Source organism: Carettochelys insculpta, chromosome 32 (assembly GCF_033958435.1).
Source record: "Carettochelys insculpta isolate YL-2023 chromosome 32, ASM3395843v1, whole genome shotgun sequence".
Classification (NCBI taxonomy): domain Eukaryota; kingdom Metazoa; phylum Chordata; order Testudines; family Carettochelyidae; genus Carettochelys; species Carettochelys insculpta.
In genome coordinates, this window is record NC_134168.1 from 617,744 (window position 1) to 637,626 (window position 19,883).

The window sequence follows — 19,883 nt, forward strand, 5'->3', positions numbered from 1 at the left end:
TGAGTTAAGGTTTGTAACATCATACCTCACCCCCTGCTTATGGGGTTTTATATTATTTTAAAAATAATATTAATAGCACAAAATTGCTGTCTCTGTTACCATCACCAGTGGTCACTTAGGTTCATTGTTAACAAAAAATATTGGGCTCCCCATTTCCAGTTAAGGTTGATTGGGCATGTTTCCGGCTGCATGATGCCATTGTCCTCAGGGCTGCTCTATGAAGGAACACAGCCTTTTGAAAGAGAGACAGAAGTTTCATGAAAATTGAAAGAAACAGAAAATGTTCCACTAAATTTTTCTTTGGCATATTTTTGGGTGTGAAAAAAGAAATTACTTTATTTTACTGTTTTCCTTTTTGCCAAAGGAAAAGACGTTGGTGGGGGGAAGGGGGGATTTCTCCCACCACTTCCCACTCCCCTTTTTTCCAGGCAAATTCAAATTAGAACCAAGAAAAAGCAGCACACTTTTGAAAATGACAAGAAGTCCTGTGGCACCTTATAGACTAACAGATATTTTGGAGCATAAGCTTTCGTGGGCAAAGACCCGCTTCGTTAGATGCATCTGATGAAGCGGGTCTTTGCCCATGAAATCTTATGCTCTGAAATATCTGTTAGTCTATAAGGTGCCACAGGACTTCTTGTAGTTTTTGAAGACACAGACTAACACAGATATCTCTCTGATACTTTTAAAAAGGAGGACAATTTAAAATTGGAGCCGGCTACCACGGGAAGTGGCAGCTTCTCCACCTGTGGATTGCTTCACCTGAAAATTGACACCTTGCTGGCAGTGATACTTTAGCCAAATATCTGTTATGCTGTTGTTGAATCTAGTTCTATCCCTCCTAACAACTGGGTCTATGTCTCCCTAGGAAGGGACGCAGAGGTAGCATTGCCAAATGCCATTCCTGGCTGCTTCTTGGACCTGTTTGGGACTTCACCCAAGGAGCCTGCTTAGGTCAGTGCATAGCACAATAACCTGTTAACTGGTGGGCCGTGTCGTTCAAGTCCCCAGTCAGGCAAAACGTCATTTCTTCCTCTGCTTCCCACAGACTGTTGGGGCCCTCAAAAAAAGTATTCTCCTACCTTGTCTCATATTTTCAGAGAGGTGGATATGTTGGACAGTAGTGAGAGGTTTGCGATGACCTAGACAAACTAGGAGATTAGGCCAAATGAGATTCAACAAAGACAAGTGTCTACTCCTGCACTTTATCAACAACCATGGGCTCAGCACCTGTTGGTGTCTGATGCTTCTATCTTTCCCTATCCAGCTAGTTTCTGTAGGCTAGCTCTGCACCAATCTACTATATCGTCTACCCATACTCTTCGGGGTCTGCCTCTCCTACTTGAACCGTACGTTCCCCTGAACACCAGGGTCTTTATTTTCTTTCATCATTCATTCTACAGAAATGCCTGAATAGCTGTAAGAGATGTTGTACAACCTTGTGAAGTAGGCTCTCTTTTGGTTGTATCTTCCTATATAATTCCTTTAAATTGTAATTAAAACCCTAGATAGGAAAATAGACAGGAGGTAAACTCTGGCAAATCAAGTGTAAAGTATAATCAAGTGTGCCAAGACAGAATTTAAAGAGCAATTAATTATCATAGAATCATAGAAAAATAGAGCTGGAAGAGACCCAAAGAAGCCATCGAGTTCAGCCCCCTGCTCTAAGCAGGACCAAACCCATCAGATCAGCCCAGCCAGGGCTTTGTCGAGGCGAGACTTAAACACCTCCAGGGATGGAGACTCCACTACTTCCCGGGGGAGACCATTCCAATGCTTCACCACCCTCCTAGTGAAAAAGTTTTTCCTAATGTTCAACCTGGACCTTCCCAACCGCAACTTGAGTCCATTGTTCCGTGTTCTGCCATCCGTGGCCACTGTGAACAGCCTCTCTCCAGCCTCTTTGCAACCTCTCTTCAGTAAGTTGAAGGCTATTATCAAGTCCCCCCTCAGTCTTCTCTTCTGCAGACTCAACAGTCCCAATTCCCTCAACCTTTCTTCATAAGTCATATGCTCCATACGGCCCAAAAGAAAAAAAACAACAACTAAGCATATTTTTAAATATACAGAGGTGGGAAATCTGCCAAACAATCATTAGGGCCATTGGACAATCCAGTGGTTAAACGAGCCCTAAGGGGCAACAAAGTGACAGCAAAGAATCTAAATTTTTTTGCCCCAGTCTTCCCATCAGAGTATGTGAGGGAGATTTACCTAAGAGTTCAGAGGTAATTCACATACGAATTTGCAAACATACTTAAGTGCAGATATATAACCTATCCCTTATATCAGACATCTGGATGCTAATAAACGTAACATGCATTTTTTTAAATAAAAGCCTTCAAAGTTGATCCTGGCAATTACAGGCCAACAAGTTTGATTTCAGAACTTGGAAAACTGATTGACAAAATTGGCTAACACATGTATACGGCAATTAGTACAATGTTGTGGGAAAGCATAAATGTAGCTTTTGTAGGGGAGGAAATCATCCTTCACTAATCTATTAGCTTTCTTCGAGTGGATCAACAAGCATGTGGGTGAGGGTTAGAAGTGGTTAGAAGGGGTTAGAAGTCAGGAAACAAAAAGTAGGAATAATCCATTTTCACAATGGAGGGGTGAATGGCAGTGACCCTTAGTGGGACAAGGGCAGTTCAACATCTTCATGAATGGTCTGAAAAAAGTTATCAAAGCTTATCGACTGTTCAACATTATTCAAGATAAGTCTAAGGCAGACGGTGAAGGGCTACAAAGGGTCGTACAACCCTGGGTGACTGAGCACCTACAGGGCAGATGAAATCCAGAGGTCATAAGTGAAAAGAAATGCACATTGGAAAATATGATACCATCTCTATATGCAAAAGGGTGGGCTCCAATTTAGCTATTGCTTCTCAAGAAAACCATCTTGCTGTCATTGTGTCTAGCTGTCTAAAAAAATCCACTCGTGCAGCAGCAGTCAAAATCATTAACATAACATTAAGAACAATTAGGAAAAGGAGAGACGAAACAGAAAAAAATACCATCGTACAGCTGTAAAAATCCCTTGTGCACCCACACCTGGCATATTTATGTGCTGTTCTGGCTGCCCCATCTCGAAAAGGATATTTAGGAACTGGGAAAGTAGAGAGAACAGCAACCAAAATAGCTAAAGGGATGGAACAGCCTCCACTGGAGGAAAGATTAAAAAGACTGAGACTGTCCACCTTAGAAAAGAGTTAGCTAACAAGGGATATGAGGGAGGTGTGTGAAATCATGACCGGTGTGGAGAGAGTGAATAAAGAAGTGTTATCTACCCCTTCACGGAACACAAGAACCAGTACAGTAACAGACAGGTAGCCATGATAGTCTGTGTCCTAACAAAACAAAAAAGCCTTTGTGTGTTAGTCTTTCAGGTGCTACATAACTGCTTTTTTGTTCACAAGAACCAGGAGTCTCCCGAGGAAACGAATAATCATCAGGTTTAATAGAAACGTAAGGAAGTACTTCACACTGCATGTACTCAACCTGTGGAGCTAATTGCTAGGGGAGGATGTGAAGGCCATATAAAATGTCATAGAATCATAGAATCATTCGGCTGGAAGGGACCTCAAGAGGTCATTGAGTCCAGCCCCCTACTTCCATCAGAATCAACCACAACTAAGTCATCCCAGCTAAGACTTTGTCAAGCCGGGACTTAAAAACCTCTAGGGATGGAGATTTTCCACCATCTGTCTTGGTATCGCATTCCAGTGGTTCACCTCCCTCCTGGCGAAGTAGTTTTTTCTTAACATCCAACCTACTTCTCTCCTTCTTTAATTTCAGACCATTGCTCCTTGTTCTGCCATCTGTCACCACTGAGAACAATTTCTCTCCATCCTTTTTAGAGCTCCCCGTCAGGAAGTCAAAGGCTGCTATCTAATCACCCCCAGTCTTCTCTTCTGCAAACTAAACAAGCGCCAAACCCTCAGCATCTCCTTATAAGTTGTGGGCTCCAGCCCCCTAATAATTTTCGTTGCCCTCTGCTGGACCCACTCCAGCACATCCACATTTTTTCTATAGTGGGGAACCCAAAACTGGACACAGTACTCCAGATGTGCCCTCACCAGTGCCAAATAGAGGGGAACAACAACTTCTGTAGATCTGCTCTAAATGCTCCTCCTAACGCTACCCAATATGCCATTAGCCTTTTAGGCTACAAGGTCACACTGTTGACTCACATCCAGCCTTTCATCCACCATAATCCCTAGGTCCCTTTCTGATATACTGGTGCTTAGCCAATTGGTCCCCAGCCTACAACAATGCTTGGGATTCTTCCGCCCCAGGAGCAGGACTCTACACTTCTCCTTGTTGAACCGTATCAGATTTCTTTTGGCCCAGTCCTCCAACTTACGCAGGTCACTCTGGATTCTCTCTCTACCCGCCAATGTATCTACCTCTCCCCTAAAAGAAACATTCAGATTTTTTGAACAGGACTTTTGCCCTAAATAACTGCAAAACTCACACAGAAGCAAAAAATTCTAGGGTTGCAGAATCCACATTTATTGCAAAAAAAAAAAAAATCAGTGGGAGAAGTACAGGTTGGATTTTAGGAAAAACTATTTCACCAGGAGGTTGATAAAGTCCAGGAATGTGTTACGTAGGCTATGTCTACACTAGCCAAAAACTTCGAAATGGTCATGCAAATGGCCATTTCAAAGTTTACTAATGAAGCACTGAAATACATATTCAGCGCATCATTAGCATGTGGGCGGCCGCGGCACTTCAAAATTGACGTGGCTCGCCCTTATTCCTATGAGCAAATAGGGTGCTAATGAGGTGCTGAATATGTATTTCAGAGCTTCATCAGTAAACTTCGAAATGGCCATTTGCATGGTCATTTCCAAGTTTTTGGCTAGTATAGACACGGCCCTAGAGAGGTGGTGGAATCTCCAGCCCTAGAGGTTTTTAAGTCCGGCTCAACAAAGCCCTGTCTGGGATGATTAGTTCGGGTTGATCCTGCTTTGGGCAAGGGGCTGGGCTTGATGACTTCCTGAGGTCCCTTCCAGCCCTGGGATTCTATGATTCTATGTTCATTCACATACCTTTTCTTTCCTTTCACAACTGCAGAGGCAGCACTGGAAACTCACACCAGTATGGAGAACCAAACCAACCTTGAGGAATTCATCCTCCTGGGGTTCCCCACCACTCTGGAGCTCCAGGTCTTGCTCTTCCTGATTTTTCTGCTCACCTACGTGCTGACAGTCATGGAGAATGTGGTCATCATCCTGGTGGTGAAGCAGAACCACCAGCTCCACAAGCCCATGTACTACTTCCTGGGGAACTTGTCCTTCCTGGAGATCTGGTACATCTCAGTCACCCTGCCCAATCTACTGGTTGGCTTCTGGTCAGAGAACAAGAGTATCTCCTTCCCCAGCTGCATGGCCCAGCTCTACTTCTTCATCTCCCTCATGTGCATCGAATGCGTCCTCCTAGCCGTCATGGCGTACGACCGCTATTTGGCCATCTGCCGCCCCCTGCACTACCCGGCCATCATGACCAACCGACTGTGTCTGCAGTTGGGAGCTTTCTCCTGGGCCGGCGGCTTATCCATCTCCATGGTCAAGGTCTACTTCATTTCTCAGCTGACGTTCTGCGGTCCTGGGGTCATCGACCATTTCTTCTGTGACATCTCCCCCGTGCTCAACCTGGCCTGCGATGACATGTCTATGGCGGAGATGGTGGACTTTGCCCTTGCTTTGGTCATCTTGCTGCTCCCGCTTGCTGTCACTGTCCTGTCCTACCTCTGTATCATCAACACCATCCTGCGTATCCCCACGGCCCAGGGACGGAGGAAGGCCTTTTCCACTTGCGCTTCCCACCTCACGGTGGTCACCATCTTCTTCTCAGCCACTGTCTTCATGTACGCCCGGCCCCGGAGGGCCGCCCCATACAACCTCAACAAGGTGGTGTCCGTCTTTTATGCTGTGGTCACCCCGGCGCTGAATCCGCTGATCTACTGCCTGCGGAATAAGGAGGTGAAAGAAGCCCTGAGGAAAGCCTTGGAGAGGAACTGCTCCCTGGCCCAACGGAGAAGCATGGACTCATAGCAGTGTAGGGCTGCAGGGGACCTCAAGCAATCATCCTATCCCTGAGAAGAAGCAGGGCCAAACATAAGAGTCGGGAATTCACAAAGCAATCCAACTCCCCCTGTTTAGGGTTAGAAAGTTGGTCTAGCACAGAAAGTGGCAACCAAAATAGCAAGAAGAGCCTTTTTTTTTCAAATTCAGTAAAAAAAACCCTCAATAATTCAAGAGCCACAACGCATATGAACATGAGACAATCCTTAATAAATAACATCCAGCCATGCTTTTTGTAACGTCTACTTCATGAACAGCCACATGCAGTGATTTGTAATGGGATACGTGTTTACGGCAAGACATTCACAAACTTTTTTACGTATTCTATTTCCTCCCACTTTATATGTGTGTTTGTAACACTGTCTTCCTGACTTTCACTCCCAACCCACTTTAGTTAGGCCGATTTTAATTCATGTTTTATTTCAGTTTTCTTTCACAGTAGGAATGCCGCAAACTTCCTTTTCCTTTTCAAAATCAAGGCTTTATTAGCAACACAATCAAAACACAGATACTGTGAGCATATCCCACAATGCACTCCACATATTAAAGTGGGAGTTACCCAACATTTTAAGATCATATGTTGTTTTCTATTTAGATACGACCTCTTCATTTTTGGGCTTTTACATGTTCACCATTTATTGAAAATAATCAGGAGATTTTTTTTTCTTTGCAATTATAGCAACAGGAGCCATAAAGTCCTTAAAGATCTGCATATGGCTATGCAGAAGCAGGTTTCAGACCCTTGGGTTAGCAGATGGAGATTTTGGGCTGGACTCCTGAGACCTGGGCGTTGTTCCTGGGTCTGTCACTGATTTTCTGTGTGACCTTGGGCTTTTTATTTGATCTACTGTATGGAAATTGTCCCATCAATAAAATATGGATAATTCTGTTTCACTCAGGGGTGCTGTGAGTTTTCATTCCCTAATTGTTTGTGCAGTGACACTGTGAGGATCAGGGCCATAGGAATATATTGGCAGGCAGATCATACCTGGTGAAATTCAGTAAGCGCTTGGGAGTCTACCCGCCTTAGGCATCTTTGGAATCCCAGCCATAGGCTCAAATTTTCTGAAGCCACTAAGGAATTTGACAACCGTCAGAAAGGAATGTGAGCTGGTCACTCAAATGTTCTGTCTCTTCAAAGATCCAGACCCTCACCCAGCAATTCCAAGGATCACCAGATGCAGTTACAGGGTGAAAAGACAAGGAATTGCGCTGATCTGGGCTCAACTACCAGCCCTGCCATGAAACTCCTGTTGGAGCTTGGCAGGTGTTTCTGTCTGCTGTGGTTCTCGATCTATGAAACAGTGATAGCAATGAATCTATCTGTTTTCTCTTGTCTATTTTGCCTAAGATGCTCAAATATCTGAGATGCCCAAATTCCATTGAAATTCAATCAGGTGTGTGCACCAGAAGTCTTAAGCTCTTTGGTGCAGGCTCTTCAGTCATTGCCTGACTGTATGATGTGTAGCACAAAGGGGCCCTCATCCCAGTTGAAAGTAATAGTCATTTTGGATCAGTTCCGTCAGTGCTATACAGCAGAAGGGAAAATATTCCTGACGCGCATTTTCTAGTGCCCTGAAGCATGTGGGTTGATACATCCTAAATACGTTTGTTCTACTTCAGGAGCTATTCCTGTGCTTTCCCCCCTCTGAAAATATTTCCTGGAAGGGACTTCAAGTGGTCATTTAATGCAGGCTCTGTGCACTCATAGCAGGATTAATTATCATCTAGACACTCCCTGAGAGGTGTTTGTCTAACCTCGTCTTCAACATCTCCAGTGATGGAGACGCCACAGGAAATAAACTACTGGCCTTTGTTACATTCACAATTATGGACATATTGAGAAGAATAGAATGTCACTCATTTCCTCTTTAACAGTGTTTTTTAATTGTTTTATTCAATGGAGGTCCTTTTTCCTTTTAGGATAAATTGGCCTTTTGTGGCTCCATTACTATGTTAGATGTAGGGCTGAAGCAAAATTTCTACTCTAATGTCGTTTCAACAGAGGTAAGATAGTCATTTTTTTTTCACAAAACCTCTCTTCTGTAAAAAAAAAAAAAAATGAGTTACAAAACTTTCAGCTCCTCAAACTGAAGCTTGTTCCATAGATTGGGGTTAGGTCATTGCTCTGATGATCCAGTGGTTATAAATTCTACTGTCACCAGGACCTGGGCTGCTGATTTATATGCTCTACACAAGTTTGGTTAACTCCTCTCAGAGAATGGGTAACCATCCTCAGATAGAAGTCATTAACAGTTCACAATAAGGCTAGGAGGGCATAACGAGTGGGATTCTGCAGAGGTTCATTCTGGTACAAGTTCCATTCAACGTCTTACTAGCTATTTAGATATTGACATAGAGAATATGCTTATTAAATCTGTAGGTGATACCAAGCTGCCAGGCATTGCAACTGATTTGGAGCACAGGGTCAGAATTCGAACTGATCTGGGCACACTGGAGAAACGGCCTGAGGTCAATGGGGTGAAGCTGAATAAGGCCAAGTGCAAAGTGCTCCCCTGAGGAAGGCCCAATCCGGGTCACACCCAGCCGGGGAAGTGGCTGTCCAGGGAGGAGTCCTGCACAAAGGGATCTGGGCTCAGAGCGGAGCACAAGCTCCAGAGGAGTCAACAGGGTGAGACTGTTGCAAAAAGAGCCAACCTGATTCTGGGAGGCACTGCCGGGTGTTGGGAGCAAGACACGAGAGTCATTCTTCCGCTCTGCTCTGCACTAATTAGACCTCGATTGAAGTATTGTGTCCAGTTTTGTGCACCACATTTCAAGAAAGATGTGGAGAAACTGGAGAAGGTCCAGAGAAGAGCAACAAGAATGATGAAAAGTCTAGAGAACATAAGTTATGGGAGAAGACTGAAAATACTGAGCTTGTGTAGTGCGGGAAAGAGAAGACTTAGGCGGATATGATAGCAAGTACCTCAAAGAATGCTACAAAAAGCAGGGAGAAAAATTGTTCTCCTTGACCTCTGGGGAGCGGACAGGAAGCAATGGGCTTACACTGTAGCAAAGGAGGTTCAGGTTGGACGTTATGAAATACTTCCCATCTGTCAGGGTGGTCAAACACTGCAGTAAATTGCCTAATGAGGTTGTGGAACCTCCATCCCTGGAGATATTTAATAGCAGGTTAAATTGACATCTATCTGGGGTGGTCTAGATGGTGTTTGGTCCTGCCATGAGGGCAGGTGACTGGACTTGATGACCTCTCAAAGTCCCTTCCAGGTCTGTCAGATTGGTATTTCTCTCCATGCCTTCTCTGGGGTGTGTGCAGGAATCAGGGGATAGTATTGAGGGTGCAGGAGGGCGGGAGGTGTGTGGGGAAGAGGGCAAGGTGTGGGGATGCATATATCAGAACAGGGGATGGAAGGCGTAGGAGCCAGGGCAGGGGATGGAGAGGGTAGGGATAAGTGGAGAGGGCTGGGTGTCGGGGGGTGCAGAGGTGAGGATTTGGGGGTGAGGAGGAACTCAGTGCAGGGGTTGGTGTGTGGGGGCAGAGTGAGGGGTCGGGATGAGCAGTGGCTCAGGGCAGGGGGTGGAGGGTGTTGGGAGGGTTTGAGGGTGAGGAGGGGCTCAGGGCAGAGGGTGGGTAGTACAGGGCAGAGTTTGGCAGGCTCAAGGCAGGGGGCTGGGAGGTGTGGGGGTGCAGGTGTCAGGATTTGGGGACTCCAGGTAGGGACTGGGGGCTCAGGGAAGGGGGTGGAAGGTCTGGGGGTCTCAAAGGAGGGGGCTGGGAGGTTGTAGGGGCGGAGCTGCCCGTGGCAGTGAGGGTGGTGCTGCTCTGACAATGGTTCCTCCCAGGTAACTCTACTACAAATTGGACCTTTTCTCATCTCGAAGTCCTGTGGCACCTCAAAGACTAAGTATCTGTTAGTCTACAAGGTGCGACAGGACTTCCTGTTGTTTTTGAAGGTATACACTAACACGGCTCCCTCTCTGACAATCTTCTCATCTGGCACTTTCAGGACCTGACCGGTGAAAGATGAGAGAATTTGCCAGACCATGGGAGGTAATTACTGTCTGGCACATTATAAACACGTCCACTGCTTAGGAGGCTCTTAGAAGACATTAAGGGGTAAATTAGAGGTAAATAACAGCACTAATCTGGCAGAGCCAGGACTGCTGGCTGGAAACAAACTTTATGGGACCTTGGGAAACTTGGCCACATCCATGATCACACATGGACCTCCAGCGAACTAACATCCCTCTGGATTAAGGATGTTGCCGGACGAGAGAGTTCCAGATTAGAGAGGTTCAGCCTGTTGTTATTTAATATCATCAGCTGCTGAGATTCAAATAGTTAACACTTGAAAACACCATTTGTTATCACAATGTGTCAAAATGGAGTTCAATCTACCTCTGATAAATTCTCAAGCAGCATTTCTTGTACTTGGCTTGTGCGTACATTTTGTCAGAGGAGGAGCTGAGTTAGTCTGTATCTTCAAAAACAAGAAGTTCTGTGCCACAGGACTTCTTCTTGTTTTGGCGCATTTTGAGTAGAATTAACGGAAACAGGCTTTCATCGGCGTGAGTGGTTATTACCGACAATCACCAATTCAAATGAAATCCTTCCTTTCTCCGATGCAAGAGTCGCCACATAAAAAAGTTGTGCTAAATTGCTGCAAACTTAAACCTTTCATTAGACCAGTGCCCGTGTCACTGTGAGCTGAAGTCCTGTTGACTTTCAAAGGGACATCAGCCCATCAGTTTTAAATGTATTGCTACATTCCTTGTGGCCGGGACAAGGCTCAGGCCCTCTGAGGTATTTAGATTTCTAAATCCCACTGAAATAAATGTGAGGTAGGTTCCCCTTTTTAAAGGCTGGACTTAAGCAGCTTGGGCACTTACTGTCCTAAAATTGTTGAAAGTCAAATGGAGAAGCCGGAAATGGCTTAAAAAAGCCCTGGCTGGGCTGATTTATTTGGGGTTGGTCCTGCTTTGGGCAGGGGGCTGAACCCGATGACATCCTGAGGTCCCTTCCAGCTCCAGGATTCTACGATTTTAGGATTCTATGAAAAAAGGTCAGATTTTCACAGTTACTCAGGGCCCAAGGCTACGTCTACACGTGCAGCCAACATCGAAATAGCTTATTTCAATGTTGCGACATCGAAATAGTCTATTTCGATGAATAACGTCTACACGTCCTCCAGGGCCGGCAACGTTGATGTTCAACTTCGACGTTGCTCAGCCCAACATCGAAATAGGCGCAGCGAGGGAACGTCTACACGTCAAAGTAGCACACATCGAAATAGGGATGCCAGGCACAGCTACAGACAGGGTCACAGGGCGGACTCAACAGCCAGCCGCTCCCTTAAAGGGCCCCTCCCAGACACAGTTGCACTAAACAACACAAGATACACAGAGCTGACAACTGGTTGCAGACCCTGTGCCTGCAGCATAGATCCCCAGCTGCCGCAGAAGCAGCCAGAAGCCCTGGGCTAAGGGCTGCTGCCCACGGTGACCATAGAGCCCCGCAGGGGCTGGAGAGAGAGCATCTCTCAACCCCTCAGCTGAAGGCTGCCATGGAGGACCCAGCAATTTCGACATTGCGGGACGCGGATCGTCTACACGGTCCCTACTTCAACGTTGAACGTCGAAGTAGGGCGCTGTTCCTATCTCCTCATGAGGTTAGCGACTTTGACATCTCGCCGCCTAACGTCGAAGTTAACTTCGAAATAGCACCCGACGCGTGTAGACGCGACGGGCGCTATGTCGAAGTTGCTGCCGCTACTTCGAAGTAGCGTGCACGTGTAGACGCAGCTCAAAAGAAGCAGCTCAGTCTCTTGGGGCATTTCTGGAAGTGCGTATGGTCCAGATCCTGAGTGTTATTTAGGCTCCTAATTCCCAAAAATTTCAGCAGGAATAAAGCATCGAAGTGCCTGTGCGGCAGTCGGTGCTGGGGCACCTGAAGTCAAGGGGATTCAGGAGCCTAACATCTTTCCTTTACGTTCCTGAGTCCTGTAGATGCTTTTAAAAGTTCTACTCACTAGACAGGAGTTTCCTGAGACCTGATCGCGTGGCTGCAGTGATGGGGCTGCTGGTGATGAACAAGGCTTCCAGGCGGTACCCCAATAGAAGGACATCAGAATTCAGTGGTTTTAGACAGTCGGAGGTGCAGGGACTCTGAAGGTAGTTTTTTGGCCAGGCATCCCCATCCCTTGTGCTTTCCCAGCGTGTGTGCAAATGGGAGATGTTCTTAAAGACAGGAACAAATGACTGAGCTCAACTCAAAGCACAGGGGATTCCTCAGGTGCGGGTTGGGGCCTGTGGTTTCACACCGGATGCAATTACAGCATGTGAGACCCACAACAAAGAGATGATTAGCTCCAAAATGACAAGCAATGGGGCCTCGGGTTCTGGGTGATTGACATCCCTTGGGACAGCCAGAGCCTGTGATCGGGCAGCTTCCATTAATTGTTGAAAGGGGAAGCTCATCTACTCCATCCACCTTAGCCGGTGGTCCATAGTGGACCCCCAACCACAGCACAACCCTTGTTACTTCCACCTCCTTATGCTGCATGTGCATGTGGAGGTGCCTGCGAGGGAAGGAGCCCTCCAGGAACATTCTTGTGTGTGTGTGTGTGTGTGTGTGTGTGTGTGATATTTTGCTGTGTCATAGACACAGTTCAAGGTCTCCATAGGTCCACAGGAGGTTTCGATTAACATAGCCACTCTGAAGCCAGCTGAATCCCACCCATTTACATCAGCTGTGATCTGGCCAGAAAATGGATAACTAGAGTTACCACTGGCCTGTATATTCATGGGAAGAGGCATCCTTCAGTCTGCATAGACTATGGCCAAGCCAGTGGAGCCGACGCTGCCTGAGGAGGGTGTGCATGGTTGGGATTCCAGCTTGCTCGAAGACGGCGGTGTTGGTCACTCTGTCCTTCCATGATATTCCAAGGATGCGCCTGAGGCAGCGCAAGTGGAAGACTTTCAGCCTCTTTTCCTGGAGGGCACACAGGGTCCATGTCTCTCTGCCATAAAGGAGGGTGCTAAGGATGCAGGCTCTGGAGACTTGCATTTTGGTGTGAGTGTACAGCTTGTTATTATTCCACACTCTCTTGCTGAGTCTGGACAGAGTTGTGGCCGTCTGCCATATCATCCTGTCATCTGTCTTATCAGCTCTGTGTCTGCCTGAATAGTCCTTACGCTCACAACCTGCCCCTCCCTAACGATCTGTCTCTTTGCCCATACTATCTATATAACTATCTTCATACACTCTATCTATCTGTCTATCTATCTATCCCCATACACCAAATCTATCTATCCATCTACCTATCTATCTATATCTGTCCTTTGCTAATGGGCCATCTCCAAGGAAAATGGACTCCAGTGGGCAGTGGCTGTGGGTGAGTTCATGTTTCACTCTTGAGCACGAACATCTATTTAAAACCATATCATGATTTTTGGTCATTCCTCCTGACTCTGTGTGCAGCTAATTTCATGGTAAAGCTGGAGGGAGCTGGAGCTGGTGGGGCCGGCTGTGTGACTCATACTGCAGCAGCAGCGAGGGGCTGGCCTGTAACAAGAGCTATTGCTGCCTGAGGAGGCAATGAACAAGCTGGTGCAAAGAATGCCAAGTATTTGCCCTTCAGGGTGCAGTGTTTCTATAGCTCTGATCACAGATGTGCTGTGACATGGGAAAGCCCAGATCAGGGGGATTTGAAAGAAGTTAATGCCATTGACTCTTCGCTAAGTAAAAATAACAATCAGTTCAAACTTCCTCGTGTGCTCGTTAAAGTCATCCCCTTTAGCAATGCAGCTACTAAACCTAAACCTCGCCAATTAACCCCTAGGGATTTAGCCATTTGGTCATTAGAACTTTCCCTGCCTTAATTGGGACTCCGTGGAACGCTAAGCTCAGCTGAGGCCAGGGCGTACCTGGGGGTTTGTCAGACCTCGCAAGGTTTCAAGGGCCAGCGGCCGAGCTAACGGCCTTTTAACAGGTCCCGCGGGAGGTCACTGGAACAGAAGCACAGCTCGGAGATGCAGGTCGTGGGGGGGCTGTCCAGAGCTGCTGATTAGAGAGAAAAGCAGAGGCTTTGATGGCCATGAGCCGCACAAAGGAAGGGAAGGGGTTGATCCTATGTCAAGTTGTGGGGAGTGAAAAGTGTCAGGCCACTTATACCAGCTGCTGTGAAAGGTGATCCCTTCGTTCACAAATTCCACCAGAGTCCCCCCGAGTGAGGGAATGCCAGGCCTGCGTGGATTGTAATAAGACCACTAGAAACACAGTGGAAAGCCCTGGCAGGTGCAATTCCAGGATTCTGGGCCTCGGTGATCAAACTCGGCTGCCCTGATCGGGAGCCCCCCAAGTCTGCCGGTGTCCTTGGCATCAGACCTACTGACCCTGCCCCAAAATGCTGTTCCCTCTGGGGGTCACAACCTGACACGGGCTCACAGCTCCGGTGCCTCTGACCCTGTTGCCATCCCTACCGTCCCGGGGACGGGGGTCAAGCCCAGACCCACAGACATGTACTGACAGCTTCCAAACCTCACCAGGGCCTGAGTGATTTTGCACAGCTGAGAGGTCTTCATGAGAGGTCTGTGCCTGCAGCCGAGAAGGCTCCATCCCAGGCTTTTGCAAACTCCTCTCTGCTGACCCACGGCGGCAGGTTCTCAATTCACAATGGTGCTAATCAGTAGAGCGACGAAGGGTCCTGTGGCACCTTATAGACTAACAGAAAAGTTTAGAGCATGAGCTTTTGTGAGTTAACTCACTTCTTCAGATGCTGGTCCCAGACTAACATGGCTACCCCTCTGATACTTGACAACATGCAAGGCACTGCATTTAGCCGTATGGAATGGAAATCTATGGCAGATTTCCAGGACCAGCATCTGAAGAAGTGAGTTAACTCACGAAAGCTCATGCTCTAAACTTTTCTGTTAGTCTATAAGGTGCCACAGGACCCTTCGTTGCTCTACAGATCCAGACTAACACGGCTACCCCTCTGATACTTGACAATGGTGCTAATTTGACAGAGAAATGAGAGACCTGGGCCCCTGAAGTAAACGCAACATGGCTCTGCCTTGTGCAAGCAAACCCTGGGCTCCTGATGGTGTGAGGTGGAGGGAAGGCGGGAGAGCAAGGCACTGAAGTTTTGGGGGCAGGGGAAAGGCCTTGCCCTGGGGTGCAGATGGGGTGAGACCCCTGAGTGGGTGGGGGCAGGGGAAGGCCCGGCCCTGGAAGCAGGGGAGTGAGGCCCTTGGCTGGTGACATGGGGGGCAGGCCAGGCTGCGGATGAAGGAGTTAGGCCCCACGGCCTGGACAGCAGGGGCCAGTTTTGGGACGTAGAAGAGTAGCCCCAGCCTGGGAGAGCGAAGGGGTGTTGCGTTTCCAGGTGTCTGGGTTTTGACTGGCTGTCCTGTCACAGAGGGACCTTTGCGGCTCCGGTCAGTACTGCAGGCAGCTGCCGTGTCTGGCTGCTAGACTCAGGGGTGTTCTGCGCCCACCCTAAGCACCACCTCCTCTGGTCCCAATCCAGCTGCCATCAGCCAGCGGCTACCACCACCCCCACGAGCTCCGCTTCACTCCTTTGTTCTCCAGAACATCGCACCACCGTGGAGGAGAGGCTGGAAACAAGCCAGCGGTTCCCCCAGTAGCCAAGAAGGCCAACAGCCCATTGGGGTGGATTAGCGGGAGCAGTTCCAGCAGCTCTAGAGAAGTCATTATTCCCCTCTCCTTGGCACTGGTGAGGCCACATCTGGAGCGCTGCGTCCGGTTCTGGGCCCCCCAGTATAGAAAGGAGGTGGATGCTTCTCAGGGGGTCCAGGGGAGGGCAACCCAAGTGATTTGGGGGCTGGAGCACAAAACCCACGAGGAGAGGCTGAGGGATCTGGGCGTATTTAGGTTGCAGAAGAGAAGCTCGAGGGGCGGTTTGATAGCTGCACAGAGCTACCCTATAAAGGTGTTTTTTAGACACTTTTCTGAAGTACTCAGGCCCCTCACTCCTGGCCCTGTACGCGCAGGCTGCCCAGCTCACGCCAGAGAGGCTCCTCCTGCTTTTCCAGCGCTGCGAAGAAGCAGGTCCCGCATTTCCGGCTGTGGGCCGGCGCTAACTGGGAATTTCTGCCCTGTTCCTGGCTCTGCTAGAGTCCCTGCGTGACAATGGCCAGGTCCCTCAGGCTCCTGATTTAAAGCTCGAATCTACAGGAATCGGGCACCCAAATCCCCTAGGCAGCCCGGAAATTCTCACCTTCCCTGCCTGGAACCTATTGCTAGCTGGTGTACATCAGGGTATGGTCCTCTGGAGCGCGTGGGGTCCACTCACAGCCGGTGTAAAGCAGGGGGCAGTCTAGGGGCGTCAGCAGGAATTAAGTACCAAGGTCCCAGCCAGTGTAAATGAGTGACACCTACAGTGGGATCAATGGACCGGCATTCCCACGGGTGTAAATGAGTCAGAGCTGCATTGGAATCAATGGGCCAGCATCCCAGGTGGTGTAAATGAGCCAGAGCTCCATTGGAATCAATGGGCCAGCATCCCAGGTGGTGTAAATGAGCCAGAGCTCCATTGGAGTCAAAGAGCCAGAATTCCCAATGGTGCAAATGACCCAGAGTTGCAAAGGTGTAAATGGGCCACAATTCCCAGTGGTGTAAATGAGCCAGAGCTCCATTGGCATCAAAGAGCCAGAATTCCCAAAGGTGTAAATGACCCAAAGTTGCAATAATGGTGTAAATGGGCCAGAATTCTCAGTGGTGTAAATGAATCATAGCTTCTTTGGAGTCAATGGGCCAGTATTCGCACTGATTTAAATGAGCCAGAGCTCCATTGGTGTCAATGGCCCAAGGTTCCAGCTGGTGTAAATGAGCCACAGAACCATTGGAGTCAGGGGGCAGAGTCCCTCCGGGTGTAAATGGGCCATCACTCAATTGGCTTCAACGGGCCAGAGTCCCAGCTGGTGTAAATGAGCTTGAACCCCATTGTTGTCAATGAGCTAGAGTCCTATAGCTGGTGTAAATGAGATATAACCCCAGAGGATTCAATGGGCTGGACTCCCAGCTGGTGCAAATGGACCATTGCTGCCTTGTCATCAGTGCCAGACTCACCTCTGGTGTAAATGAGCTTTAATCCCATTGGAGCCAATGGGCCTGAGTCCCTGCTGGTGTAAATGAGTCAGATCTCCATTGGTGTCAATGGGCCAGAATTCTCACTGGTGTAAATGAGGTATACCTCTATTACAGTCAAAGGGCCAGGGTCTCAGCTGGTGTAAATGAGGCACAGCTCCATTTTCATCAATGATCCTGAGACCCAGGTGTTGTAAATGAACCTTAGAGCCATTGGAGTCAATGGGCCAGAGTCCCAGCTGGTGTAAATGAGCCACAGCACTTTTGGAGTTATGGGGCCAGAATTGCTACTGGTGGAAATGAAGCAGAGCTCCATTGACATCAGTGGGCTAGAATAGCCAGTGGTGTAAATGAGCCATAGCTCCATTTGAGTCAGTGGGACTGAGCTTTAATATCATTGGAGTGAATGGGCCAAAGTCTCAGGTGGTGTAAATGAACCACAACTTCATTGGTGTCAATGCATCCGAATTCCCAATGAAGTAAATGAGCCATAGCTCCAATGGAGTCAGTGGGGCAGAGATCCACCTGGTGTAAATGATTCAGAGCTCCATTGGAGTCAATAGGCCAAAATCGCTGCTGATGTAAATGTGCTTTTACCCCATTGGATTGAATGGTCCTGAGTCCCAGGTGGTATAAATGAACCACAACTCCAATGGCATCCATGGGCCAGAATTCCTACTGGTGTAAACTAGCTAGAGTTCCATTGGTGTCAAAAGGCCAAAATCCTTGCTGGTGTGAATGAGATTGGAGTCAATGGGCCAGAGTCCCAGCTGGTGTAAATAAGCCACAACATCATTGGAATCAATGGGCCTGAGTCCCAGCTGGTGTAAATAAGCCACAGCTCCATTGGAGTCAATGGGTCAGAATTCCCTCAGGTGTAAATGAGCCAGACGTCCATTGGTGGCCATGGGCCAGAATCCAGCTGGTGTAAATGAGCCATAGCACCATTGGAGTCAATGGGCCAGAATTCTGACTGGTGTACATGAGCCATACCTTCATTAGAGTCAAAGGGCCAGGGTCTCAGCTGGTGTAAATGAGGCACAGCTCTATTTGCATCAATGAGCCTGAGACCCAGGTGGTGTAAACGAACCATAGAGCCATTGGAGTCAATGGGCCAGAGTGCCAGCTGATGGAAATGAGCCACTGATCCTTTGGGGTGAATGGGCCAGAATTCCCAATGGTGTAAATGAACCTTATCTCCATTGGAGTGAATGGGCCATGTCCCCACTGGCACTGTCTATGAATACATATGGCATTGACTCTGCCCTTTCCCGCAGGTTCTCCAGGTGTATTACAGCCAAAATGGCCCTTCTCTTCTGCCCGGGGTGCGGCAAACCCCCGTGAGGTACTATCACACCCCAGTGTGGCACCTCCCCTGTGCTCCTCTGTTGTGAGAATGTTTGGAAACAGTGGTTTTCTCACACCTTTAGCACCTTGCACAGAGATTGTGATCCCTAACAATGGGCCCCAAGCTTGACCCCATGGCTGTCAAAGCCAGGCTCCCATTGGCCTCAGCGTTACCAGGGTTGGGCCCCGTAAGCCGAGCTGGAGGTTGGTGTGAGAGGGTCACAGGAGACCTCTTGGGTTGTTCCCCTGTGTGCTGATCACACCACTGACACACACCTCCTTGCTGTCTGGGGCTCTCCCAGCACCCTGTCCTGCTGAGACAGATGCTCTAGTCTCCCCCAGCCAAGGCACAGACTTGGGGTTACCCCCCGCCCCACAGAGCACTGAAGGCACTAGTTAACCACAGCTCCCAGGGAATCAACCCCCATCAGGGCTTGTTGGAACAAAGTCTGGAGACCGTGTATGAAGGAAGCAGGAGGGTTTATTACACACAGCGCTGGTGGAGCGTCGCTTCGCCCATCAGGACTCAGAGAAGAGAAATGGGTGTCACCCACGCCTGGATAGGTTCTAGCAGCAAGAGGAAATGAGCACAGTAAGCCAATCATCTCAAAAGGTTACAGAGCGTCCCCGCCCGTAGCCTATCTCCAGTACAGGTGGTTTCCTCTACATGTTAACCAAAACAGATGCACAATGGCCAGTGTGTGTCAAGATAGGATAGGGGACGTGGTGGTGTATCCGGGGGGTTTATCCAGAAGATTTAAAGCACAAGACATTAACAGCACTAACAATTGGTTGCCACATGCCGGGCCTCTCCTTGGAATGGAGTTGCTGAGGCAGCTTTTCCTCCCTTCAGACTTCAAGGCCCTTCGTGCCTGAGCTGGGATGTCCTTCTCTGGGTCTTGTGAGAGAGATAAGGGAGGAGGGGGCCCAGCGAGGCATCATTCCACTCACGCTAGCTGGGTTTCTATATTATAGGCCTACTCCAGACTTTAAGAATTGAAGAGGGGGTCTCTCGCACAAACCATGCCCTGCCTGAGGAATTTTCACCCTACAGGGATCAAACCCCAAATACAGTCATCTCCCTCTTTGCAAAAGATTTGCACAGGGGGCTCATGAGGTAAACCCCCTTTCTCAAGGACAGCAAGAGCTGCTCAGTGCCAATAGCCATTGACATTGGGTTTGATTATGAACAAAAGAGTTTTCTTAATAAAAAAACAGTGGGATTCCAGTATCAGAGGGGTAGCTGAGTGAGTCTGTACCTTCAAAAGCAACAAGAAGTCCTGTGGCACCTTATAGACTACCATATTTTGGAGCATAAGCTTTTGTCGGCTAACACCTGCTCATGCATCTGACGAAGGGGGTCTTTGCCCATG

General features: G+C 48.3%; 1 protein-coding gene across 1 annotated transcript; it reads left to right on the forward strand.

The window, feature by feature from the left end:
- The first annotated feature begins 5,093 nt into the window (after positions 1–5,093).
- On the forward strand, positions 5,094–6,059 carry LOC142004479 (olfactory receptor 6B1-like). Its single transcript, XM_074982123.1, has one exon. The coding sequence runs from the start codon at positions 5,106–5,108 to the stop codon at positions 6,057–6,059; it is 954 nt and encodes a 317-aa protein (XP_074838224.1). The 5' UTR covers positions 5,094–5,105.
- Positions 6,060–19,883: the final 13,824 nt, after the last annotated feature.

Excerpts from the sequence above, each read along its gene's own strand:
- LOC142004479 (XM_074982123.1), top strand. The coding sequence starts at position 5,106 with ATGGAGAACCAAACCAACCTTGAGGAATTCATCCTCCTGGGGTTCCCC.